This window comes from Lipophrys pholis, assembly GCF_963383615.2.
Source record: "Lipophrys pholis genome assembly, chromosome: 7".
NCBI lineage: Eukaryota > Metazoa > Chordata > Actinopteri > Blenniiformes > Blenniidae > Lipophrys > Lipophrys pholis.
The window spans coordinates 16,442,001-16,469,610 of record NC_137638.1 but is presented as its reverse complement, the minus strand read 5'-3'; the positions used below and the strand labels follow the sequence as shown (position 1 = coordinate 16,469,610).

The 27,610-nt window shown below is 40.7% G+C and overlaps 2 protein-coding genes across 3 annotated transcripts in view; one reads left to right on the top strand and one right to left on the bottom strand.

The window, feature by feature from the left end:
* LOC308112571 (netrin receptor UNC5C-like) overlaps window positions 1-4,778 on the top strand; it is a 189,367-nt gene extending 184,589 nt beyond the window's left edge. For both annotated transcript variants that reach the window (XM_080468212.1, XM_080468211.1), the window contains 2 exons: window positions 1,342-1,520; window positions 4,366-4,778. In XM_080468212.1, coding sequence (XP_080324338.1) covers window positions 1,342-1,520; window positions 4,366-4,528 — 342 coding nt within the window. In that variant the 3' untranslated portion in view covers window positions 4,529-4,778. The remainder of the gene's footprint in view (window positions 1-1,341; window positions 1,521-4,365) is intronic.
* Window positions 4,779-10,260: 5,482 nt separating this feature from the next.
* Window positions 10,261-27,610, bottom strand: part of bmpr1ba (bone morphogenetic protein receptor, type IBa) — a 62,560-nt gene continuing 45,210 nt past the window's right edge. The window contains exons 4-13 of the mRNA XM_080468425.1: window positions 16,159-16,321; window positions 15,972-16,071; window positions 14,989-15,091; window positions 13,832-13,928; window positions 13,563-13,701; window positions 12,946-13,138; window positions 12,113-12,410; window positions 11,455-11,630; window positions 11,239-11,369; window positions 10,261-11,160 (exon numbers count right to left, since the gene is read on the bottom strand). Of these exons, the coding sequence (XP_080324551.1) occupies window positions 11,035-11,160; window positions 11,239-11,369; window positions 11,455-11,630; window positions 12,113-12,410; window positions 12,946-13,138; window positions 13,563-13,701; window positions 13,832-13,928; window positions 14,989-15,091; window positions 15,972-16,071; window positions 16,159-16,321 (1,526 nt within the window). The 3' untranslated portion in view covers window positions 10,261-11,034. The remainder of the gene's footprint in view (window positions 11,161-11,238; window positions 11,370-11,454; window positions 11,631-12,112; window positions 12,411-12,945; window positions 13,139-13,562; window positions 13,702-13,831; window positions 13,929-14,988; window positions 15,092-15,971; window positions 16,072-16,158; window positions 16,322-27,610) is intronic.

The window sequence follows — 27,610 nt, the reverse complement described above, 5'->3', positions numbered from 1 at the left end:
AGTCACTGAATGCGTGCGACTCTGTGTCCGGGTGTGAATGTTTTCGGTCGTGGGTCAGGCATCTCTTTAAGGAATGTCATAGCTTTGAATTCCCCCATGGTGGTCAGGGATAACTGCATTGTGCATTGTACCTCCTGCATCACTGATGTAAGGTGGCAGGGCAGCAAAACTTATTTTAGACGAATATTTGAGGTATCAGGAGGCTTTATCCATTTATTAGAGTTCTTTTTTTTTTTTAATGCTGATCAGAATGGTACAGTATGAAAGTGTTCAAGTTTTCCGCCATTACAGTGTGTCACTGTGTCCAGTTCAGTTCCAGGACGTGAAGGACATGAACTGGATAACATTTCCATTCACAACCAAAGGGTTTCTTTTCTAAGAAATCTTCTACAAAAAAAATGCTCATAAGGGTTTTCTCATTACAAAACTGAAATAATTTTAATCAAAGGGATTTTGAAGAAGCCACAATGCATTAGTGGTTAGCATTCTCATCACACAGTGAGAATGTCCCTTGCCCAGGTTGGGTTTTGGGGGCCTTTCTGTGTGGGTTTAATTCTGAGTCCTATTGGTGTCTCTGAGTTCCCCGTAAGTGTAAATGTGTGTCTCTGTGTTTTCCATGCGTTGTGTTGGTTAAGTAGTATAGAAGTTGGATGGATGGGTGGGTCATTTAATCTATCAGCCCCCCAGTCTCGTTGTGTGATCTGTGCAGTGCCTAAAATGCTATAAGCCCTGTGTGGAGACCAAAGGAATGTACAGCGGGTTTAAAGCATTTATTATTTCAAAAGAAGTGTCCCTTTGCATCAGTCATCCAGTCTCCAGCAGCAGAGAGCTTTCTGCTGTAAATTGGGGCTAAGTAGATGCAGTAAATAGTAATCATTCACATCAACAGTGGCAGTTGTTGTTTCCTTCTGCCAAGCCACATTCATTAGACTGCTGCCCCCTTTCAAACCCAGGAATGGCAGATTAATGGGAAGAAGGTTTCGAAAAAGGAGATGAGCAGCAAAAGGATAGTAGGAGAGCTTGCGAGTAGGTTTTTGTGTTTATTTCGCTCTTGTTTTAATTAGAAGAGTTGTTCTGTAATTGTCCAAACTGAAGTTAGGCTGTAAATGGGCAGACGCAAGCTTCGGAACACGTGAAGAATTCTGTTGAAACATACTGTGATCCATGTTTAGGATCAAATTGTCAACAGAGAGCTTATTGTATTATGCCGCTGATACAGAAAGTTACCTGTGCACTTGACAATATGCAATGTGAACATGAAACTTTTCTAAAAGATTGAGTTAGATAGTATTTCTAGTAGTTTTAGTGCACAGTTGACCGGCATCTTTCTGTTTTTTTCAGGAACTCCAGTGCATAGACACATCGCTGATGGACCCTGCGAGTAATATCACAACTTTAGTGGGGCCCAATGCCTTCCGTATTCCCTTATCCATCAGACAGAAGTTGTGTGGTAGCCTGGACGCACCACAGACCAGAGGGAATGACTGGAGGATGCTGGCCCACAAACTCAACCTGGACAGGTGACACTTACATTTACGTTAGAGATGCTGTTCTCAGGTGTTTAACTTCAGTTTAATCAGTGGTTCCCAAATGTTTTCTACCAGGCTCCATTTTACCAACATCTCTCACCACCCTGACATAGATGCAGTTTTGGCTGAACGGTGGTGCAGTGGTTAGTGCTCTCACCTCACAATGAGAAGGCCCAGGTTCAAATCCAGCTGGGACCTGTCTGTGTGGAGTTTGCGTGTTCTCCCCGTGTTTGCGTGGGTTTCCTTCCACGGCCCCAAAAACATGCGCCACGGCTCCCTGAGCAAGACCCTTGGTCTCCACCAGCTTCCCGCTGAGCACTGCTCTGTGTGGCTGCTTCCGATGGGTCACAATGCCGACTGGTCACTCCTGTGGGTCCCTGATCAAGGCCATTAACCCCCAGCTAGTCAGGTTGTGTCAGGAAGGGTACCAGACTTAAAACGTGTGCCAAATTAAAAGTGCGTATCATATGATCTGCTTTGGTGACCCCTGAGGAGAGCAGCTAAAACAGATTGTCTCTCTTTGTCCCACACATTAGTTACATGTGGAGGTCATATTAAGTTACTCAAATTGAACAATTTATTCTAATTTAAAAAAAAATTACAAATTTTATGTATCCTTTGAGTGTCCCTTTTGTAAGTCCATTGGACTCTCATGCACCTACAGCCTAAATTATTTAAAAAGAAAAAACAAGTATTTGCATTTGCTTTCATAGGTAACATCTATTAAGTCTTCTGGGTATGCCTGAAGGTTCATTTACCAGCAGCTACTGAAGCAGAGCCAGATATTGAGAGGATAATTGGGCACAAGTGCACATCATTGTCCCAACAGGATGCCAGCTCATGAAGCAGTCTGTTGATGAGGGCACAAATATTCCTGATCAGTGAGTGATTAACAAGCCAATTTTATTTGTTTACGTCCACAATTCCGATGAGGGTATTTCTCAAAATGACCACAATAAAACTGTCCAGCAAGGAAATGCCATCTATTGTCGTCACTGCTCATGCAACTGCCCTGTTGTGTCTGTTTGACATCAAAGCATGACTCATGCTTCGGCGTCACACAGTCTCCACTCACATAACCTTCTCATGCATATATAAAGGAACCAGGAGCTGTACCTGCCCCACACAGACAAACACACTCCTACAATCAGTCTTCTTTGTAACGAGATGACACTCAAAGGAATGGCTGAAACTCACAGGCACATAAAAAGGTCAGTCTGAGCTGCTGAGTTTCACTTAACGGCAGGACACTTCTTATCGCGCACTGCAGACAGATGGAATGTGACACAGAAAGCAAGAGAGAATAACAAGAAATAGGAGAGAAAGTAATGGAAAAAGTTCATTAGGTGTTCGTACGAGAGTAATCCCAAAAAAAAAAGAAGATCACTGTCGTAGGAGAAATTGACAGAACTGTGTGGAGAAGTAATGTACATTTCTGTTGTTGTACTGAAACAGTACCAGAGTGTGCCAGCTCTGTAATCACAGGATTTACAGAAGAACAGAGAGTCTCAGTTTTACCCCCATGGGACTCAAATCTGATGGCTCTTGCACTTCAAAGCTGCACTGAGATCTTTGTCACAGATGGCTCAGAGTCAGATTTCCCCTCTGCAACCATTGTGCACTTGACTCCTGACGGCTGTGGTACTTACCAGCACCAATCCCCAGTGGAGGTGTTGGTACTTTTTTGTGCTAAAATGCCATTTCAAAATCCATTCACCCATCCATCCGTCTTCCATCCCCACTTTATCCAAGTCACGGTCGTGTGGCGCTGGAGCCAAGCCCAGCTGACATTAGGCGAAATGTAGGAAAACCCTGCACAGGTCACCAGTCCATCACAGCGCTAACAGAGAAAGGCACACAATGATTCACTCTAACATTTACACCTGCAGCCAAATCAGATTTGGCAATTAACCTACACGTTTTTGGATCGTGAGAGGAAGCTCTTCTCAATAAAAGCACAAGAAGACCACATAAAGCCACAACAGGGAAGCTTTGTTGGCCAGAGAGGTTGACACTGTTAATCTCCAGTTCAACAATAACTCACATTTTAAAATCGTTTTCATGCATTTTAGCTGTTTCCTAAATATTATTGGACTGCTAGGTTTTAATAAACCATAAACGGACCTGATCAGCAAAATCTTTAATTGATCTGGGATATTAGTATGCATTATCATTATAAATTTGTATTAGAGATCGAATCAAGGATTTTTCTTTATCATAGGCCTTTTGTTTTTCATTTCTAAAAATTTCTAAAAATCACGTTTAAGCAACAGATCAAATATATGCATCCACCAAAAAAATGAAGTCAATCACACAAATGAAATACAGTTCAACAAAAATAAAAATGAAATCTTCAAACTGAAACAGTTGAAATGTGGGTCTAATTCTGTCTTGAGTGTCAGTCCAGGCCAAGACTGCCGTGACAGATCAGGCGTTGTCATGCTTGTTTGTTTGTTTGTTTTATCCACTACCAAGTGTCTTTATCGGAGACCTGCCTCAGGATCTCAGGCTACATTTAGGGTGAAATGGAGTTAAACATTCAGTGATCAACTAGGGCCGGTCCAGTCCTCACCTTCAAAGTGATAAATAAAATCATAAAATGAACTCCAACCGGTGCAGCAGAGCTAACAATGGTGGTGTTTGTACTGTTTTATAAATATCTGTAAGCAGTCTGGCAGCAGCATGACTTAAAATGGGATCGTTTTTTCAAATAGTTGACATCATGATGTTTCGGGAGTTTTCAGTCTAATGTTCTGAATGTGAAAAAAAAAAGTTATTGAAAAAGCAGGGGAATCAAAATATCTTTATGAATTCCTTGTTGTCTCATTTTTATTAGGTACCTGAACTACTTTGCCACCAAGTCCAGTCCGACGGGCGTGATCCTGGATCTCTGGGAGGCCCAACACTTCCCGGACGGAGACCTGAATGAACTGGCCGCTGTGCTTGAAGAAATGGGTCGCCACGACAGTAGCCTCGCCTCCATGACAACAGAACACTGACGAAGCCCCGCCGTTATCGTGACAATGACAGAACTCTGGAGATGATTACAGGAGAATTCTCCACAGCTGAAACTGTATCACTGGTGAAATGCCATGGTAATCCTGCCCACATGGTAACAGATAGAGCGAGAGGCGCTCCAGCTGGGGCTGATGCTCTGTACGTATCTTTGTGTGTGTATTTGCGAAGGTGTTGCAGTGTTGTGTGGAAGGAGACTTCCTGATCAGGAACAAACAAAACAGACACACGCCTAAAAAAAAAAAAAAAAGGAAAAAAAAAAAAAAAAAAAAAGACCTTGTCTATAGTAACATCAGTTGTTTCTCGCTGTTACCTTATTGCTGATAAAAGACAAGTGGAGGAGGGAAAAAGAAGAGGGAGAACCTTAAAAACCTCTATAGGAGTGGAACAGGGTGAAAAGGGGGAGAGAAAAGATGAACTGATCACAGAGCAGCGGAAGAACGCAGATTGAGGGAAAACAGCGAGTTGAGTCTTTAAAAAGATGAGTACAAACACAGAGAACCTAAACTGATTACAAAAGAGAGGGAGGGCATAGACATAAAACGATGGGAGCGTTGGCAGGTGATCATCTGGATGGAAAACAGATAACGAGAGGAGGGATGAATAAGCTCTTCTTCTCTTACGAGCCTTGGCTGTACGTGTCTGCCAGTACAGTTTGTTGTCTTTATATCGTTTCTTAGGGAACGCTCTATGTATTCTGCTGTCCATATGTGTGGATCATTTCCTGCTAACACAATTTGCTAAATAGTGACTGTCAGTCCATGGTCCTGACCAGAAACAAGCCCAAGATGACAGTTTTCCTTTTGTAGTTAGTACTTAAATTGTCAGTTTGGTGCTCTCTTTTAAAATATGTCAAATTGTCCAGGTAGAGGGGGAAAAACACCCACTTATTTTAATTTAATCTCAGTATCTGATATATTTTTTTATTTTTTTTAGATAATCCAAAGATGATCATCCTCCTGAAGGGCATTAGTAAAACATTTCCCACTCATAGTGAAGTGGTATCGGCCTCATGGAATGACATATTTAACATTACACCGTGGCCCACGCGGCGGTCAGTGGGGGGACCTTGGGGACCTTTCTGTGTGGAGTTTGCATAGTCTCCCTGTGTGTGCGTGTTTGTTGCTTTGGTTTTGTTATTTTTCCTCCCACGGTTCCAAAAAATGCATTTGAGGTTAATTGGTGACTTTAAATTACCTTTAGATGTAAATGTGTGTCTTTTCCCAGTGACGGACTGGTGAGTTGTTCTGTTATGCCTTCACTCATGGTCAGTTGGGACGGGCGGCTCTGGCATCCCCTCTCTGTTGGATAAAGCAGTATAGAGAATTGACGAATGAGATTAGGCCACCGTTTCTTCTGTTCATCCTCATGCATGCATGCTGTGGTACAATATTGAAAGCGACAATTGGTGTTTTCCGTAGTTTTCGGAAGAGCGATCTTCTCATTACCAAGCACTTAAAGTTTGCCGCAAGTCACTGTAAGTCACCGAGGCAGTGACGTTCATATCGTATTTTAATTTACTCAAGTGTCAGCGTGTGATCTTTATCCCTTTGAAAAACGAGACTCCGGTCGTGACTCCATGTTTGGTTAACCGCAACTTCAAATCCAGGAGTGGCTGTCAGGGCTTGTTTCTGGACAGGGACCAGCTCAGAAATGTGAGAGGAAACAAAGATGATGAGCCGCAAGTGGAAAAACACAGTTGTTTTTAAAATCGGTAATATACACAGTACCATAGTATTATGTCATAGTGAATAAAATACAACTGATATCATTCATTACCACTAAATGTACACAATATACTGATTCTGTCAATCATATTTTAATTTACTTGCGTATATATTTCATTCATTTATGTTTTTGGTGTTCCATCGTCATTCGATGTCAGTCCTCAGGCCTCATGTGCTGTCATTAGTGATCACCTCAGTGACTCTGTGGGTCACTAGCACCATCCGGTGGCCTTTGAAGAATAAGAGCATTTACACCTTTCTAACCGTCTGTAACATGTACATACATGATTATCATGTCCATCCTAATGGCATTGTATTACATAATGTTTTTAATCGCTGATCATTTTAATTTTAATTGATGTTATCTTTATTATTTGCCATTTTAACGTGTGTATAGGTGTGAACTGTTTCGGGGTGGGTAACTCTACGATATCAGTTACTTGCCCTTCGTTTTCAAACAATTTTCTATGAGCAACTAACATTCCAGCTCATGACATACTGTATATGTTGAATAAGTTGTCAAATTCAAGCTAAAGATCACCGTAACAAAAGGATTCTGTGTTAAAAAGAGGAAAAAAAAAGAGGAGTGTAATATATTTGTGTTTTGCAGAATAACATTGTGAAACAAGTGTGGCTTTCAAACGTTTGCACTGTCTCGGGTCACCAGTGTCTAATGAGAAGGTGTAACTCCAAATCTATAGCTTTGAGGAAAGAAAAACAGCCTTATTTTGAAGGGATTTTGAAGTTATCTGATCTCTCGGGAGATATCAACTTTATTCACCCTGTAACGGATAACATGAACACTCAGTCTGAAGGAAATGCATGTATAATGGAGTCAAGATATTTCTGTACTGACTAACGGAGAGACGCCATAGAAACTGAACATCAGGTATGTTGAGGAGATACTGTGGAGGATGCTGTTGTTGTTTCTTTTGTTGTTGTTTTTTTTTATAAAAGACAAAGGTGGTGTTACACACTGGTGCAGAAGGTCAAATCTTTACCTGGGCATGACAGATCTCCTCTTGTGGCTGCTGTCCACATCAGAGAAAACCTTGAGAAATTGATTTTTTTTTTTTGCATTGATTTTTCTTCTTACTTCGTTCAGTTGGTCAGAATTGCACCACTCAGAGATTCAGACCTCTTGTATCAGTGAAAAATCAAATGTAACAGACATGGAGCATAAAAAAAAAAAAAAAAAAAGTGTGGGGTTTAATGACCAGGTGGATGTTTTGTATGTGTTCAAATGCACCTGCTTGACATCAGATATGAGCAGGTCAAAGGGAACGGAGCACTTGATGAGGATGAAAAGCCTGAAAAAAACATTGATTTCAGAACAAAACATGAGTCACAAGATCAATCTCCATACAATCTGATCATCCACATTTCTGACAAATCAAAGGCTCAATTACCATTCATGCAGCGTCTGATTTTTAACTGTTGGTCTCAGAGACCAATCAATCCATAAATGTCAGTTCAAACAACCTAAAATTGACTCTTAAGTCTACAGTTTACCAGCAGGACATACTTTCTGTCAATAGAGCGAACGAAAAAGGGGAGTTTTCATACGAGGGGACGCTAAATAAGCCTCTTGACGATGATCCTTCATGATGTGAAAATGAAGAAAGTAGTGTTGAGATATCAAAATATGTAAAAAAATATTTTCTATCTACGGTATGTACAGTTGTGTACTGTCGGCTATATTTGGCAAATTTCAGAATATAAAAAAGAGCAGTACAGTTAGATAATAGTTTGTATGTTTCCAGTTTCTTTTTTTATTTAAGTTGATTTCCGTTTTGTTTTTTTGTGAAAGCAGTGTCTACTATGCAAACTTGGCATTGGTTATCATGATAGAAGTCAATAACTAGAGCTGTCCTTGTAAGTGCATTTTTGATTTTACTATCAGGAGTGATTTGATTTGATTAGTGTGGGATAGTGTTGGTCCATTTTAGCTAATTCTGGCACGCTTCATGAGTCTTGCTCAATCTTGCTGAATGCTTGCCTCTCTATCTCCTCTAATTGTTTTCTGTACAAAGTGTAAGAAAGAATTTTTAAGACAATTAATAAATTATATTTATAAGCAATGCTGAACGTGTGCGTTTCATCTTTTGTGGCTTTTTTGAAAACAAATGTTGATCACCGACCGGCCGTAACGGTATGACAACTGACATGTGAGGAGTTTAATACTGTTTTTCTCGATCGTGCCAAATGATCGTGGGTAGAATAAATTAGGCAACGAATCTTTGGGCTTAAACTTGATGTATGAATAGCAGATAAAAACAGGCAGATGTAAGGAGTTTCACAACGACTGAGTGAAAACATCCCCAGCACTGCAGCTCCAGTGAGGCATTCCTGGTCTGCGGTGGTCAGGATCTATCAAAATGATTGTACGTGGCTCATTGATGCACGACGGGAGCGTGGCTGTGTGGTTCAATCCAACCAACCAGCTATTGGAGGTCAAACTCTGTAGCTGCACCTATTTTACTCTTTTTTAATTATTATTATTATTATTATTGTTCTGTGAAATTCAGTTTTATACGTTCCAAACTTAAGTGCTTGGATAAAGTTGCCTGAAGGAGAGGAAATGGAAAATCCTCATGGTGTCACTGTTTAACATGCTGTGTGCTCAGCAGCACCAGTGGGTCGTAATGAGGCATGCTGCTTTCTTTTTTTTTTTTCCCACAAAGCAAATATGGAGAGCATGACTTAACAGTAAGTGGCACTGCCAAGTGACTTGTTAGTATGCTCCTCGTTCAGCCACCACAAACTGTGCATCAGCCGTGTGGATGAGTGAAACACTTCATCTGAGGGAATGTTCAGCCTTTTTACTGAATAAAAACACCACTTTTCCCACACAGACAACTACAGCAGGTACAGATTAAATAAGGCACAGCACCCAAGAGGAAGGGAAGAGCATTTCTATCACAACAAACCTGTCAAACCAAAAGCTCCAACGATGACAAACACCCTATTGTTTTAGTTGACAGAGACAAACAAATGAAACCCACTGACCTCTGAAGGAAAGATTATGAAGGTTTTTACTAATGGATTAGTGGTTTAGTGCCATTTAAAGGAAATCCAGATGGGCACTGCAGTGGCGAAAGGCCAGCGTGGAAGAGGCAACAGTCTGCTCTGATGATAAAGGTGTGAACAGTTTTATGAAGAACTGTTTCATACTTTGTTTGAAAGGCTTATTTGGCTTTCTAATGCTGGACGGCTCCGTGTGAAACTGTCAAAAGATGTAGAAACTTTGAAGCCAGATGATGGAAACTGGATTCACATCAATTTGCAATTGGTTTCATTGTGCAGATGTTTTAAGAACGTCAATGTGTAGTTTTCTGCAGGTGCATCAGAAAGCGTTTGGAAAAGGTAAGTTTGTAACATTTGCATGGTAAAGTAATAGTCATGGCTGTGAATGGATTTATTGGGGGGTATTTTATTGGGGCAAATCAATTATATTCTATTTTATTGTGGTTCAGTGTGGGTAATGCTTAAAATACACCTTTAATCATCTGAATCATCATGGAGACACCTTGTATGATTGAGAATTACAGAGTGGCGCCAAACCCCTATAATAAGGCAGACTCCATTACTGTGATAGTCCCCACTGTTCTGTTTCAATCTTTCCATTAAATATAAAGTATGTAAATTCTATAAAAATGGTTCTTATGCGCATTGGTGCATTGTCTCCTAATGGACTGAGAACAACTGAGACACAGGAGTCACTTATTGCTCCATCTTGTGGCCAAAATATCATTATAAGACGCAATGGGGCTTCCCAGTTTTTTATTTTATCCATTAGTTAAAGAGGATGATGGTGAAAAAAAAAATCTTTGAAATTGTGTCATTACTGTTGTTTTTCTATTGTTTTAGCGAATATTTTAATGTGTTAAACAAAATTAGTACATGAAGTGACACCTTTTATTCCCATGTGGTTTGTTTTAAACAGAAATTTCAACAGGAGAGCAAGGAAACACAGAGGCCTTCGCAGCCTCATTCCAGAGAGAATGGGAGCATATAAACTTTATTTTTCCACATACAGTCACATTAGTTTGAGTTTTACATGGAAAATAAACGTTTGCAACTTCCATGACCGCAACACAACAAAAAAAATACAAATTGACCTTTATGTTCAGTGTCTACAAACATTATCACCATAAAACAAGAGTTTAAAGCCTCAAAATATATATTTTTCTGTCACATAGTGTCAGTTCTTGTAACCAAAAGCAGTCATTGTAAGAGTGACAAAAATGTGTTCAGTCCAATTGTGACAGATAGCCAGTAAGTGGGTGACAGTGTTCAGAAAGGAGGTGTTATGCTGCAATAACAGATTGCCTTGAGAAACATCCCTTCAGTTCTATCGATCAGACCTTCATCTACAGGTAGGGTAGCTTTCACAGAAAGCAGTGATATAGTATTTCACTCACTTGTCAGTAGCCTGTTTGTGTATCTCTGCAGCTAGAGCGCCAAGTCAAGGTCCAAAGCATGTGAACAGGAACCTTTCTGGCTTCCGAGTCCTCACACTAATCTAAGATTGTCTCGTCCTCTGCGACAGACGGAAGAGGCCCACGAAGAGACCCGCTTGTTATGAAGGAGACTTGGTTTGCAGAAGTTCTGGGCTTAAACCTTGTGATCTCCTAAGTGATCTTCTTGCGCTTTGTCCTTTCCCCCAGCAAACAAGGCTTGTAGAGCCCGGAGCGAAGCCAGTGTGATTGTTAGTGCTCTTACTATGTGAGTGAAAGCCGCAGCTGGCAGTACCCGCTCACTCATAGTTTGATATCCTGTGACTCTGACATTTTGGCAAGTGTCTTTTTGACCCGTAGAGCCGTGAGGCGGGAGGCCGGGTTGTGGGCCCAGCATTCTGTCATCAGCTTCCCCATCTGTCTCAAACACTGAGGAGATAAAGCGCATGTTACTGAGGTCCATCATCTGTGTGCATGTGAAATGTGGCACACTTTGATCTAATTTACCTCATCACTAGTCCATCGATTAGGAAAGGAAGGCCTTAGTTTCTTGATGCAGACGACCTCCCTCATGTCTTCATACGAAGGGTCTGTTGGAACCAACTCGTGGTACGGTAACTGGTACTCTTCAAGGATCCCTTCAAGCAAACACATTACACACTTTTCAGATTCAGTCGCGTTTTAGAACATAAACGTATTTATATAAATGTCTCCCGTATTTACCTCCTGAGACACAACGTCGGGCAATCTCCCACAGGATCAGCCCAAAGCTGTACATGTCGGCCATGATGTACGACTGGAAATGACTTCTGTTCAGAGTCTCGTCCAGGACCTCTGGAGGCATGTAGCGCTTTGTTCCCACTCGAGTGTTGGGAGGGATGTCCACCTCGTTCGTGTCGCTGGAGAATCACAGAGCAAGGCAACGATTTGACATTAAAAGAAAACAAAAAACTCTGCATCTTGATCATTTCAGCTGGGTTAGGAAAAAGACCTTTTCAGACTGACTGAATATTCCTAAAATATATGTGCAACCAGTTTGAAACAAGAATATTCAGAATCAGTCTGCACCTGATCCGCTCATTACGACCACCAGACACCATGACCATATTATTCTTGTGCTCACCTTCTTGCACTCGCTCCCTGTTAAATTCAGGACCGTTTTAAGACTGTATTGCTCACTTTCAAAGTTTTTAATGGCAAGACACCAGGAAACCTCTGAGCCCTATTGGCCAACCCCCCCCCCCCCCCCCCCCCCCCATATACGTGGGACAATTTATATTCTAGCCAACCTTTTTTTTTTTTTTTGTTCTTGTGATTACTGAGAGGAGTAAATGATGGCAAAAGGTGCCAAATGAATGAATAATTGAATGAATGACCTCACCTGATAAACTTGACAGCAAGTCCAAGGTCAGCTATACAGCAGGTCCCATTTCTTTTAACCAGTATGTTCTTACTTTTCAAATCCCTATGTGCGATGGCCGGTTTGCCCTGGGTGCCAAAGATCTCTGTGTGGAGGTGACAGAGTCCTGACACAGAGGAGTAGGCCAACCGAAGCATCGCTTTGTTGTCCAGAGTGGTTGATTTCAGGTAGTCGTACAGAGAGCCATTTTCATGGTAGTCGGTGATTAGATAGAGTTGGGTCCAAGAGCCAGTTCCTTTAATATCTGCAGCTATAAAACCTGTAAATGAAGTGGAGGATGAAGAGGGAAGAACTTTAACAACCTGAGTGTTACAATAAAACCGCTTTTAGGAGCCCATTTCTGAGCTTAGAGGTCATCGGCATGAATTTCTGGAGACATTCCTTCATTATTACCTGCAGAAATTAAATACATGTTGTTCAATGGTGTTTACATTGCAGAAATGCCTCCTCATGAACAAAACATTTTGCTGTCGATTATTCTATAGATTTCTTCGTCGTTAAACTTAGTTTCTTGTAAACAATTCTAAGCACTGTTATTACAAGGAAATGTGGGCTGAAAAATAGAAAAGAGAGCAAAGCAACACATTTTGAAATGAGTTTCAAGGCTGAAAATATTCATTTGTGCCGGTTAGTAATCTTAAAATGTGAAATAAGTAAAATTAATTAAAGTTAAATAGCTATGTGAAGTCATGTATGTACTGCTCTATAGGGTTTATTTCCATCAGCTCATTCACATCTATGTTGAATACATAATAAACACAATAAATGGAATAAATCCAAATTGCCAGACTTACCCAGGATGTTCTCGTGTCTCATTAAGACAGTCTGGTAGATTTCCGTCTCTCTAAACCAACTGGCTTCTTCTGTGGTGAAGAACACCTTAACAGCCACCTTTTCTCCCCTCCATCGGCCCATCCACACCTCTCCATATCGGCCCTTTCCAATCTGCTTCACCATCTGAATCTGCTTGGCTATTGTTCTCTGGACCTGGAGAGGTCAAAGGGGCAAGAAAAATGCTAAGACAAGGTGCAGCGTGTTTATTTTGATAGTTACTGCCGATGCACAGCTATCCCCACATGCACCGACTGTGTAATCATGTAAAATAAAGCTACCACAACATTTTCAACAAGTTATGCATGACTCATTTACACTCATTTGACTCATAATTTGTCGAGGATCTCCTGCAGGCCACTCAGGGACAGTCGAAGGCCTGCAGTCTAAAAACATGCATGTGAGGTTAATTGGTGGCCCTGAATTGAACCTAGGAGTGAATGTGAGGGTGTGTTTGTCTGTCTCTCTGTTTGCCCTGTGATGCACTGTCCATTGCATGTCACTGGTTTGCACTCAGAATCCATGAAGGATCTTTTAGTTTCTACGTATTGGGCGTTTATATGCAGTGTCTGTATCTCACCAATAGGGGGAGCCCTGAGCCCGAGCCAGAGCTTTGTGATTGCTCTATCAGGTCCTTCAAGGATTCTCCAGGGGGAATGTAGGTCTCATCTTGTTCTAGACCGATACTGTACCGTGGACGAGTCTCCTGTCGCTTGTACCTGGAAAGCAGTGATTTTCAGCACATTTCTACCTCACAAGCCTAACAAGAAATGTATTCTCTGAGAAGTATGCTCTCTACGAAAACAGGTAGTGTCAGAAACGGTTCAATGAAAAGCTTGTGTGTATTACCTGAAGTAGCAGAATACAATTATGACAGCCAGTATAATGCTGCACACCGAGACTGAGATCAACAAGGCCATGTGGTGGATCTTCCCATCGACATAGACTACAGGAGAGAAGAGGAGAAAGGAGGAGACATGGACCAATGTTAGAAAAGTTTGAAGCAGTCAAAAAGCCTCTTGGAACATTGAAAGGTCTGGACTTCAAGAAATTAATACAATTATACTAATGGCTTCAAGTCATCTTTGCAAGGCACTTGAAAAAACCTGTGTAATGCAAATCATGCCCAAATCATCTTTCACTCATCAATTTTTCATTTTCCTTTGGCACACACTCGCTTCTCTCAAGGAACCCGTCAACAGCGAGAGGAAGCCCTCAGTCGAGTCGATGAATTTTCCTCCTGATCCTCTATGATAGGGTTTCAAATTGATGATTCTGCCCCCAGAGTCTGCTGCGGCTCGTGATTTCCCTGGGACTCTAGGCTTACCATTCTCTCAAATACACAAAGACACTCAGACACACACTTGCGCACACATACACACACAGTATAGTGTTGTAAACAGGAGACCTCAATGCTCTCTTGACGTTCGGCAGCTTTGGTGAACTTCAGGACTCCCTGACACTTTCTGCAAAACTTTGACGCCTTCAACTCACTGACATTGTCATGATATCTGTATCTGTGCTGTAACACCACCAGTCACAGATAGAGCCCTCTTTTTCATCCTTGTCACTGTCAGATATTGTCCAACTGACAAATGCAGAGCAGAGGTGGCATTTTAACTCTTTACATTCTTGTGGCGAGTATTGAAATACCTCAACATTGTAAATTACAATGCAAGGATGTTGTTAGATATTCCAGGATTACTTTCTTACTACAAATGCATATTCATGTCATGAATATGCAGTACAAAAAGAAGTCTGATGACTGAAAGCAGGTAAAGCACCATAAATCCAGAGGATTTACAAAAACCTTTTTGAAATTGTACATAGCCTAATACATATCTACATGTTATCTTAATGTTGTTAGCATTATTGCCAGTTTGAAAGTAATGTGGAAGTTACCAAATGATGATCACTTGCTCAATAAAGAGGTCTTAAAATGTAAGAACTATATCTATACTGTATATAACAAACAGGAAGAGATGAGAGTGGGCAGGTAGACTTACGGGGTGGTTTAAGCGGTGGCAGTGTTGGATGCAGATTTTTATTACAGTAATCTTCATCTGTGCAGCACTCCAGCGTTCTCCTCTGACGCGAGTTCCCCGTGTCCTGCAAGAACAAAAAGTCATTGAAAAGAAGCGTTTTTTTGGCTCCACCGCAGAAATAAATCCAGACCGATAAACACCCCAGTCTGCGTTGGAGTGATACAAGTTAAGCCAGTGGCTAACCAAACACCACAACCTCTCATACAAAAGGCTTCTTTGTGTATTGTTACTCCTTTATTTTGGGGGGATTGATGTTGCTTCGAGGCAACAGAGCATCACTCGATTTACCCTGGATGAAGTCAAATAACCTGAGGACAGTAATTATTACCATAAAGCACAGCTGGAAGTGCGAGCCACGCCAGCCAACAGCTGGCAGAAAGCTGATGGAAGAGCTGGTAAAGAGCCAGATGTGGAAGAGGCAGCTGGGACAGAAGTCCAATTGCCAGCCAGCACATTTACTGCTATTATTCTGTTAAACAATTCATTTAGCCATTTGGCTTGTTTAGCAAATGAAGGGCCAAAGGAAAAGAAAAAGAGAAATGATTGCTTACCTGTTTAAATGTAATCTTCATACAATATATTCATATATCCCTTTCATATATTTACATCGTGTAGGTTTCATCATTATATATTTCATAATCAAATAATGTAAGATAGCAGATCATTGATACATGAATCGGAAATCTATCAAATATGTTATATCTTGTTTTCAAAACAAGTTAACAGTGGTTAAAAAGGGATAAAAGAAGCATAAATTTCCAGCGATGCATCCATTCATCCCGAATAGTTTGGCCAATGTGAACAAGCATTTGTTCCTCCAAGTCATTTTGTTAGAAGCAGGAAAAAATCAGTAAACTTGTCTGGAAAAACTACAGATCGACACAGTTTTAAGTAGCATCCAATACCTCTCACCAAAATGAATAACGGATGTGTCATCAACTCACCCTGCACTGAAACTCTGATCCTACCAGCCCCAAGCAGCCTGCAGTCTGGACTGGTACCCCTCCCTCTTCCTCCACCATGGTGAAACAGTAGCCATCGGTCCTGCAAAAAAGTCACACCCATTTTGTTTTCAAAACGCATGTGTGTAACTGTTGTGTAATAGTCTCCTTCACTTTACCAATCCCTTACCTGCATGTGTTATTAGCTGAATCCTCGGGGCAGTGGTGGTAACAGTGACACCAGAGGAGTCTTTGGGCAGATGAAGCAGGAGCTGCGCTGCCAAATGCTTCCTTCCCATTCTCCGCTGTGTCCTTACTGGATGCTCTGAAAAGCATACTGTCCAATATGTTTCCTGGCAGGAAGAAAAAACAAAAACGGAAAATAAGGAGACAGAATCACTGTACATTCAGTATAATCCCTGACTCTTTGGCATGTGCATAATAAACGAGAGATCAATTCAGTAGTGACGGTTCGCACAGTTTCCAGAATCTGGCCTGAGTTCCTGTACGCTACCCGGGGGTCTGGAAGTTTCTCCGTAATAGAAGTTTAATGTTTGCTGCGCAGAGCAGGTTTGCAGCGAGTGATGTGGTCAGATCCAATATGACAAACGTCAACTCCACAAATGCTGTGTAAACACTGTAAATCTCTTCCACGTGGGCTGACTGGCCACATTGAAATATAATCAGATTTACTGAGTGCAACAGAAAGATTTCATGCAATATTTATTTTGAAAAATAAATTAGGTAATACAATCTTGGACAAAAATGTAGTTTATAAAAAAAAAGAAAAGCAAACGTTGAGCTTCAACACTCAATACCATGAAACGTGTTCTGTCACAGGAGACTCTTTGATTTTTCACAACTGATACAACGCCAAGAAACTCAGACTAAGCTGCTGTTTCCCCCACTGATCCTATTTCAAACGGGCACCTGTTCGTCACTCGAGGGAAGGAGGGATCACGGAAGTGTCTTTCTTTCATGGATTTTAAGGTTTTCATTCACTGCAGCATGATCATTGAGGCCAGATGCTGAACAGCTGCGACCAGAGATGTTCCAACACAAGCACGATTTCCTTTCTCCCTGATATAAACAGAGCAGATACCGGATGTGACCCACTGTTAGCTGCTCGCTCATAACAGATAGTTAAGTATTATATATATAAAGCCAGTTATGCCACTTTTATTTTTTTTTAATATTCCTTGAATATACCCAGGAAAGGCCCGCTGATGAACCACTGTACACAGCCAGTCTGCTGTCTCAGGAATTAAGAGCATACCCACTGCTGATCTGATCTGAATAAAAAATGCATGAGATATAATTCTAATAAACACACCACTACCCGCTACCCACTTAAACTACGATGTTCATGGATATTACTTCTGATACAATATTTAATCATGAAAGACCGAATGCCTTTCGCTACTTTATAATGTACACCAGTATTCTGCGATAGAAAGTACTGAAAACCGTTCATGAACTATATCACATTCACAAGGCTTTGAGTTGCTCACTTATATGTGAGACTTCAGGAAGTATTCTTCATGTAATTTACTGAAGTCGTAGTGTGTGTTTGTTTGTTTGTTTTGTGCGTGTGTGCATGTGCTTGTTTTAACTTACTCCATGAACTTAAATGACCACAAAACGAAAAAAAAGCAAAGAAAGCAGCTAGTAAGTCAATAAACAGAAAGTAAAAATAACAAACATATTCCACCCTTCTTCTTCTCTGTACCTGGTGAACACCATTTGCTTGTAATTAAGTCAATATAACTGCAAACCATAAAAATAATTCCACTTTAACTGTTTCATGGTGACTGCTATTATCAGAGGTGGAAATACTGCTGGAAATGTTAAAGTAAAACATTTATTGTTCCATTTCATACATGGTACTCAATGAAAGATACTCAAGGAATATACAAAGCTTTTATTTCTTCATCACAGAATGAGTCATTTTTTAACTCCATTGTTGCAGGAATTTGTTCCAATGTGTCTTTATACAAGAATATAGTTTAGATAGAAAGAAATTACAAAATGGTCCACTTTAAAGAGTTTTTTCACCATGCTTACCCTCAGACACAAATATGTTCAATCTAGAAACTAAATTAAAAAAACACTCCTTTTTCCGAGAGAAACTTTTTTACAAAACAGAGTGTGCTTAGATTCAAACGTGTCGGGCTGCATCTTTCTCCAGTAAGCACGCAAGCACACGCGCTACTTTATATCTTTGTAGATCTTTATGAGTGGCTCACATTTTTAAACTTCAAACTGCACAGCAAGGATTGAGCAGGCATTCTCTATGTTGGGATACTAATGTAGTGGGGGTGTACTTTGTATATATACTATAAAAATGGCAACATGAGATGCGGGTATGAATAAAATTGTATAAAACTTGATAGTACTACTTGAAAATTGATCATTCCTCTCTGGTTATGGTGAAAGATATGTGATGTCTGTTGTACTGTATTCTGATGAATCCCAAGAAGAATGTAATAAAAGCTGAAAGTTAACCTGCTCGTGTTTGTCTGGTTGTTTAGTATTCATAAAATACATGGTGGTCAAAAAAAGGGTTCACTTTCAGAACAAGTTCTTCAGCTTTTTGCCAATTAAAACTGCTATATTCTAAGCGTAACTGCAGATATTGCAACATGGGATAACTGAAATATATCAAAACTTTGCTTCATATCTCCAGGCTGCACAAATCTCACCTGTACAAAGAATATCAAACACACGTCTCGTCAAAGACCAATAGTAGTAGTAATAGTAGTGGAACCTAAAAAATAAGTCAATAAATATATAGATGAGCAGCCGTGTACAAATACTTTGAGTTTTATTTGTTGTTATTCTTATGCACAAGAAGTTCTGCATCACCGTCAGTAAATAAGGAGAGGAGAGTTACAACTATAACCTTTCAAATGGTAAAGTGCTGTACCTTTCCAGTTATATCATCATGAAATGCTTTTTCTCCGCCTTTGTGTCATAAATGAGGGAGCAAGTGCTTATAATGTGATTGTGATGATGCATTTCACTCACTGCTGACAAAATGCAAATGAGGACTGACAGTAGAAAAGCACCTTGATAAAAGTAATTTTTTCTACATTGCAAAGCGTGTCAGAACCAGCAGAAAGTTTCATCAAATGGGAAAATGTGTGCAGTACTACAACTCTGTCTGAAAGTAGACCATTTCTCATTAAAACAAACGGTGGAAAACCCTCAGCAACAGGTTCATTATGTGCCAAGTTTCAGTTGGCCAGGAACAAGTACCAATAAAGGAATTACTTCAACAAATTTGCCGAAACAATTACAGATACGTCATCTCACACATCCTTTTCTAAATGCCCCTCTTGTACACACAGATAATGTGTTGACAATACCGCGAGAGAGGGGCAGTGGGGTTTAAAGGGGTCACATTAACAATTGACTGATTTGAGAGAAAGGGAGCGAAGAAGAGTAGGAGGGGGAGAAGAATGGGGGATTAACAAACGAAAAGTGACAGAGCTGCAGGGAACTGGTGGGCAGTTTAGCAGCCCACAGAGGGGACAGAGCAGAGGCCACTGGCCTTTTCCACCCTTTCTCTCACTCTGCCCCCTCCCTCCCATCACTCCATCCGACTCCCTAATGCTCACTCACTCCGTGTTCTATTTAATGCCGACCGTGTTCGCCCACTTTCTTCTCAAGCCCATATCTGTTCCTGAAGTAAGTTAATGTTCCTCCCACTTTTTTTCTCAAATCCTTTAATCTGTCTTTCTCCGCTCTCCGCAAAACTTCATCTTCATTATCCTATATCTAATTTTTTCCTTTCATCTCGTCTTCCTTTTTCGTCGCCCTGTGTGCATCCACTGAAATGTCATGTGAGGTGGTGCAGCACTGTTGACAAAACACAAAGCTTTCACATCCATCCTGCACCTGGGATCCTTGGCTACTGCTTAGTATGCATGAGCATGAGTAAAATCACTTGGAGAAAAAAAAACCTAACTAATTTAAACATTCGGTGATGAAGACCATGAGATTTCCCCATCACTCTATTACACCGGACTATACATGAGCATTAAGTGGTCAATTTTGCTTTAATTGATTGGACGTCATGTGATACTCCCTCGCGGAGGGCGGTGCCTCACCGTGCAGTGGTTAGGGAATCAGATGGATCGAAGACCTTCACGTCTACTGCTTGAACAATACGCCTGTGCTCTTCTCAATGCCGGACGACTGTGTCACTTTACACTTTGCATAAATAGGCCAGTTAACAGTATACCCACTTGTTTAAGCATTTAAGTCTTCACTGTCACAGGTCGTCTCTGTCAAAATGAATTAGTAAAATATCTCAATACAAAATGGATGTGGGCCCATGACATCTATAGTGGAATTTGAATTAACACGAGTGGGAGATTATTCTGATGACGAACTGCTCTTCCTGCCATCATAAAGACAGTCCCACCTTGGTTTGTCTGCATTGATTTTGAAGCGTGTGTCACATTAGATATATTGATTTAGAAAAATAGTTCAGAGCAGCAGTTTTCCTAGTGTTGGACTCACCACAACCTCACAGAGCGACAACTATCACAATACACAGAAAAAGACCTGACAACAACCCACCAACAACCAAATTGTATTCTTAACAGCTGTTGAGAACCATAGTAAGTGAAAAGCATATCTCTTCTCATGCTCGCGAGATGCTTTTTTTTTTAAACATTAGCTAAGTCTTCATATCTACAGTATACTCTGTATATCTCTGCAAATGTTATTTGTTTGTTCTAAAACTCATTTTCTCATTACAATTTGTCCCTGATCTACGCCCAATAAATTCAGCTCAAACAAATTGATGCAATTATGTAATATATACTCTTCACATATTTCATTTTACCATGATGGTTTTTGTTTTATTCTCAAAAACTAAAAGGAAAAAAAAATACATCAACGGAAAAAGCATCTTCATGACCCCAAGCTTTTTCCTGCAGCTACTTCCCCACCAGAGCTCGCTGGGGACCCACACTTTGAAAACCACTGGTTTAAAGCGAACATATGGAAGGTACAAGAACATATTACTCCTGCAGTCTGCTCTTGGCTCTGAAGCGCAACCTCCGTCAAATCCTGTATTGACCATTGGGGCTCCTGTATAAACCCCGGCACGTCCCGCTAATGTCAAAACATGCCTCGGGTCAAACAATTTGAACTGGCTGAATTCTCCAGAACTGCACTGACACTATAATTGTTTCAAGCTCATTCACCAAAATGGCCTTCCAGACACCGGCGAGAGCTTTCAGGTTTCCACTATAGGCTTTTCAGGCTTGATGGCAGGATATAGGGGCCACTGTCAACACGCAATTAACAGCCATGGCCTCACCAACTCCAAAAAAACCAAAGGCCTCTTTTCAACAGATGTTGCTTTGTACAAACTGAAGGAAAGAAGACAGATATTTCAATGGACAGAGGAGTGGATACTGTGCATGAGAGAGCAAGATGAAGGAGATTGGGAGTGCGATAGACGAACAGACAGAGGGGACGAGAGAGAGAGAGAGAGAGGAGAGAGAGAGAGAGAGAGAGAGAGAGAGAGAGAGAGAGAAGAGAGAGAGAGAGAGAGAGAGAGAGAGAGAGAGAGAGAGAGAGAGAGAGAGGAGAAGAGAGGAGAGAGAGAGAGAGAGAGAGAGAGAGAAGAGGAGAGAGAGAGAGAGAGCATATTCATTAGTTATCCTGGCCATGTCAAACAAGGCCAAGCAGAAAAGCCCTTTCACCGAGCCCATGTAAACACTACCCGCCTCCCCCTTCCACTTAAGAACACACTCATTTAACAACTCTGCTCCCCTTCTCCCCCCTTCTTCCCTCTAAGTAACAGTTCATCTTCCCGGTGTTTGACAGTGCAGTCTGTATGGCAAAAGAAACAAGAAAGGTGAAAGGTTTTTTTTCTTTTTCTCCTCCCTCTTTCTCTCACTCCCTCTCTGGAGTTTTTGCCTTTTTCCTACACATTCACGTACATTCAGTCCCTGGTCTTATCTCCCTGTTCTCTGCCCTGTCAGTGTTGAGACGGGGCAAACCATCCCACATGTGCAGGAATGCGTTAATGAACCTTCCTTTGCGATCCGAAGTCTGGATGCTGGAAAAGAAGGTCGTATGTCCTTCTGTTTTGGCTAAAATGTGTGAAATTGAAAATTGTGTTTTGACTCTGGGTGTGAGAAAGCTCTGTTCAACAGTTGTTTCATTTCAGTAGCTTCCGAACCCTTAGATGTTCACAGACAATGGAAAAAAAATACATGTATTACTGGTGTTCAAAGGTTTCTTTCATTGGTTGGGGAAACTGGGGAAATGAGGTTGAGGAAAAACACGTTTCTTTCTCTGTGTAAAACATTGACACAGGTTTTATCGCCTTTGCTAGAACTCTAATAATACTTTGCATGAAGGTGGAGTCGATGAAGAACCCAGACTATTTACTTGTCTGAAAAACTGGTTAATCTTTGAAAAGGAAAAGAAAATTATCTGCCGCTACAATAGAATCTGAATCAATCACAAAAGACAAAAAAAATAAATAAAAAATCTTATACAGGCTAGACACAGAAATCATTTCTTAAAGGTTTCTTTCAGCAAACAGCACAATGAAATGGGGATGAGAAGAGATGTTGCATTCAGTGCTTCCATCCTCCAACACAACAACATCATCAACTACTCTTCAAACCTTCTCTGACGGATGAATGATGCAGTAATGAGCCTGTGCCACTCTTTGGTTATACAGCTGTCATCTGCCAGCTTTATTCTTCAATCAGTGGGGTGTATGTCAATGTGTGTGTGTGTATGTGCGTGCGTGTGCACGTATCCTTTTATGGAGATGAGTGACAGACAAACAAGGATGCCGGAACTCTCAGTTAAGTTCCAGAAGGCGATCGGCATTCCAATTCAACGACATCATGAAACAGTCTTCGAAGGAGGTGTGAGGGACCGACCACATACAATTCATGCAGTTATTTTTGTGTAGTCCCAATTTAAAACGCAGCCCTATCTTGGCACTTGATTTCAAGACCTTACCATAAAAGTGGTTCCCAGGAGGCAAATGTGTGGAGAAAGAACTTCTTTCTCCTAAAAAGAAACATTCAACTGAACAAGTCCCAGAGGTGGGTGGCCATCTGCCTCCAGAGGTTGGGGTGTGACGGAGGAGAGCAAAGAGAGAGAAGAACAACATAGAGAAACTGTAATTAACAAATATGAAGGTGTTTTGCGGCACAATGACTTCTGAAAGGTCAAATGACATAAAAGAGAATAAAAAACAAAAACAAAAGAGAGGGATCTTTTTAACTCAACCTCGTCATTCAAATGTTACTGGAAAGTTGGTGTTTCCAATTTATTCTAATCTGAGTTAAGACGCATCAAAACCTGTGATTATCTATCAAGAGTCCAGATTATGAGATCCAGTTTTGAACCCAGAATGAACCCTGAGGTACATACTTTGCATACTACAACACACACTTTGAATTAGACTGTAAGTATACTGGATTTATCTCACAATTATATCCAAGTACTGTTTGAGAATTCACCTCAACGTTCCACATTTACCAAGTACTGCAGAAGTATCCCAACATCATCACATCGGTGCCCTGCAGTCACACAGTAGTTACCTTGTAACGGTACTGTAGTTACCTCAAAGTTAAGAGCAAATAAAAGAGAGAGCAGCTGGTGTCTTCATCACAGGCTCCAGTTTTCCTTCACATAGCCATCTGCTGGCTCCTACTCATCACAAACAGCCCACATCGGTTCTCAGACAGCAGGCCTCCGACTGGATCAGTGGGCTGTCGCTGAGTACTGTACCAAGTTCGATGCCACCGCTTCAAGTATGACTCACACAATTTGTCATGAATTTGTCGACATGCTACCACCTCAAACTGATGTGTCACAGAGATACAAACTGGATCCTCAGTAAAGAAAATTATAGGCTGCAATCACCTGCTGTCACCTGGCCTGCTGGTGAAGTAGCATTGATCATTTGAAGGGGAGGAGTAATTGTGTTCCCTAGGGAAAAAGATGATTCAGCAGAAATGGGGGGGATACATAAACCAGAGTGATATATCCTTCAATGTCCTGGTAAATTGCTGAGATGATTTGTCTATAAGAGAGATACTTTGATAAGTTTTACAATGATTCTATACATTCACTCTGACACACAGGGGCTTAAAGCAAGCGACTACCTTGGTTAACATTGAAAATGACCAGACGATAAACATATTTACTTAAAAGCTCATGTATAATGTAGCATGTCATGATACATGTGAAGAAAATAGATAATGTCTTGCTACCTATCTGTTCAAATATGTGCTGTATAAGATAAAATAAGCAGATACCTTGAAGCCTCTGCGCCTTTCTTCTGTCAGACAAATTTGAACATCATAAAGGAATGCTTTATATAAATAGCCGGCAGATTAATGCAGCATGTACATTGCCTGTCATAACATCCTTATATCAATATGGTTTCTTAAACATACTTCACTGAAGCACAACCTGTTCTTATATATGGTCAATGCACAAGTACTTTAACATAAAAAAAAAAAATCAACTCTGGAAAAACTACTCAACGAGTATATAGAAGGAAGCCTCAGCAATTTATTTGCTGGATAATGCAATTTATTGTTTATGCTATCAAAAAAAAGCTAAATGTTCAACATGTGGTTGATTCCTTTCTTCTTCTCCTGATGTCTTAACTCACAAGCTGACAAATAGCTGATACTAAACCCATAAAGCTTTTATTTTACAGTGATAAACCACAAAGACTGTATCAATCATGGATATTGAGGATTTGAATGACCTTTAATCAATGAATTATACTCAAGTGTTGAGCCCAAAACCAGGTGAGTTGATCCCAATGGTTTCTTTCACTGACAATGCCAAAACACTTTCGTCGAATATATTTAATCTGGGTACTCCTGTCATCAACCCAGCAGTTTTAATGAAGGTGATAACAACTTCATTGAGAGCCTCATACAGTTTACTGCATCATTTGAATGTAGACTTATGTCACACATTTCAACATATTTGAACTATGATGTACACTCACAATGGTATATCAAGCAACACTGAGTTACAATACACACTCCCTCTGAGTATGTTAAAACTTGGAAGCTATTCTTACCACATTGGATAGGCTATTCCCATGATATGAATGCATGACTCATTGTTCCCTCGTGTTGGCTTGCCAAAGTCATGCCTACAGAAACTGATAAACAACGGCCTTGCACACGCCAGGTTGATAGTTGGCTCCAGGAAATGTCACAATTTGAGTGTAGAATTTCACCCAGAAACTCATGCTGTTTGAAAATAAGGCTGCAACAAACACAGGCACACTTCACAAACTGAGTGAAGCTATTGGAGTGTTAACCAAAGTCAGGAGGATAGTTTGTATTTTAGGGATATTCAGTCATTTATGCCTTAAACCAAATTCTATGATTTTATTCTTATTTTTGTGTGTATGTGCATAATGCCCACATGACTCTGAGGTAATTTCTGGTAAAAGTTTAGAAAGTTCACAAACAAAACTTTACCAATGTGACTTAGAACCTCAGAGATTCAGCCAGATTGTATTTATTGTCTAGAGTTAATAAAACAATAGAAGCTACCGTCTTTATACTGCTGACCAGTCCAATAACACAATCTCCTTATTCAACATTGAGTGTGTGAATTTTTTTTTAACATTTATGATGAACGACAAACAGATTATTGATGTTTACTAAAGAGTATGTCGCACGCACTCATGCACTCATGCATGTTTATGAGGTGTGGGTAATACGATACCATCAACTATAATTTCTCTCTCTGGACACGTCTAGTGCACAGTGGGGGCGATCAAAACTCTTTTTGTCAGTTAGCCAAGCCTCACACATATATTCACACTATTATTTACACACACACGCACAACTAATACTGGTCTTGACAATGACTGCTTGGACTAAATTTGAATCTAAGCCGTGCAACACTGAGAATGGAAACAATCCGATCTGTGTGCAGGTAAGTGTCTTGCTGTATAATTGTGGGAGCAGAGACTCAGTGCATAAGGTGTGTGTGTGTGTGTGTGTGTGTGTGTGTGTGTGTGTGTGTGCGTGTGTGCGTGTGTGTGTGTGTGTGTGTGTGTGTGTGTGTGTGTGTGTGTGTGTGTGTGTGTGTGTGTAGTTGCGTAAGTGTAAGTGTGTTTACAGTTGTATGCGTCCCTCTGTCTCCTCTGTGTGATTAGCTTCCCATTAACTAAGTCACATATCACCCAACAGTGGCTCCAGGCCTCCTCTGTACTATCTCACTGGCCAAACATGCTACTGGCTGGACCATGAAAACACACAAACATGCACAAACAAAGACACTTAACAACCCGATCTGATCTAGATACCCATTAGGTACCTAGCAAACCATAAGATGATTGTCTCTATTGCAGAACCACTTGGCTAAATGTGTGCATCTTAATGGCCACCAATAACCCTAAATTACAGGAAGAATATCTTCAGCTTTGTTGCCATCAGATTCACTATCTTAATGGATTTTTTATTTTTCTTGGGGGGGGGGGTTGCTAAATAAAACATTTGACCAGAAGTCACACTAATTACTTTCTGAAAATGCTTTTTTGGCATGATAAATAACATCTTAGCACGTCATACAAATTGAATGACTATAACAAAATCTTTTGAGTGTCCCTCTCTCTCTCTAAATTTCAATTATTTAGTTTGGATATTATTTCTACATTTCTGAAATCATAACTACAACTCAAAGGTCCAAAACAACAGAACAACAATGCAACACTTTGCTATCCAACCTTGCCAATCCGTTAAATTGTTCCAGTGAGTTCGGTGGGGGTGGAGTTGGGGGTATTTTGGAGGGACAGCAAGTGCATGGAAAACTGTAAGCTCTCATAGTCCCAACACACTGTGGCTGTGACAGCCAGCTTTGCTGTGGCTCACCTGTTGTCTGTCCATCACTCCATTGTGATATACCGTGCTGTCCAGGCAGCTCTCAGGACACCCAACCAAACAAAGGACCATGTTCCACAATATTCACAACCAACAAGAGGACAATATCTCAATGCTTTAAAAGACACTTCAGAGGCAGTAAACAACAATAATTACACTACACACCTCAGTATTGATCTGATCTGAGATGTCTTAAACTCGTTATTGTAAAGTTGTGTTAAGAATATTCAGGTGGGGTTTCTCTCTCTCTCTCTCTCTCTCTCTGTCTCTCGCTGTCTCTCTCTCTCTTACATACACACACACATCCAAATCCACACGCACATGCAACTTCCCCTGCTCCAGCTGTGTCTTAAGAAGTCAGCGCCAGACCGGTAATCTGACTGGGATGGAAGTTACTGGATCTGTATCCATTACAGGATGTAATACCCCTCAGTCCCAAACTCTCCACACTTCCCCTCACTGCACCTTTTAGAGGTCATTTCAAGATGCTTTTTTCTTTTTCCCTCCAACATCATTTCAACAATAAGAGGCAGCACGAAACATGGTATATTAGGCACTCATATCTATGTCATTGCTTTGTCACCAAACCTTTATATCCTCTGACTCCTGGCTTATTAACCCTTACCCACCCGGGACAGAACATGATATGGGTTCACTAAAAATCACATGATAAATTTTTTTTCTAAAGGCCACAATAAGGGTGGGAGCTTACGGCAAAATAAGGAA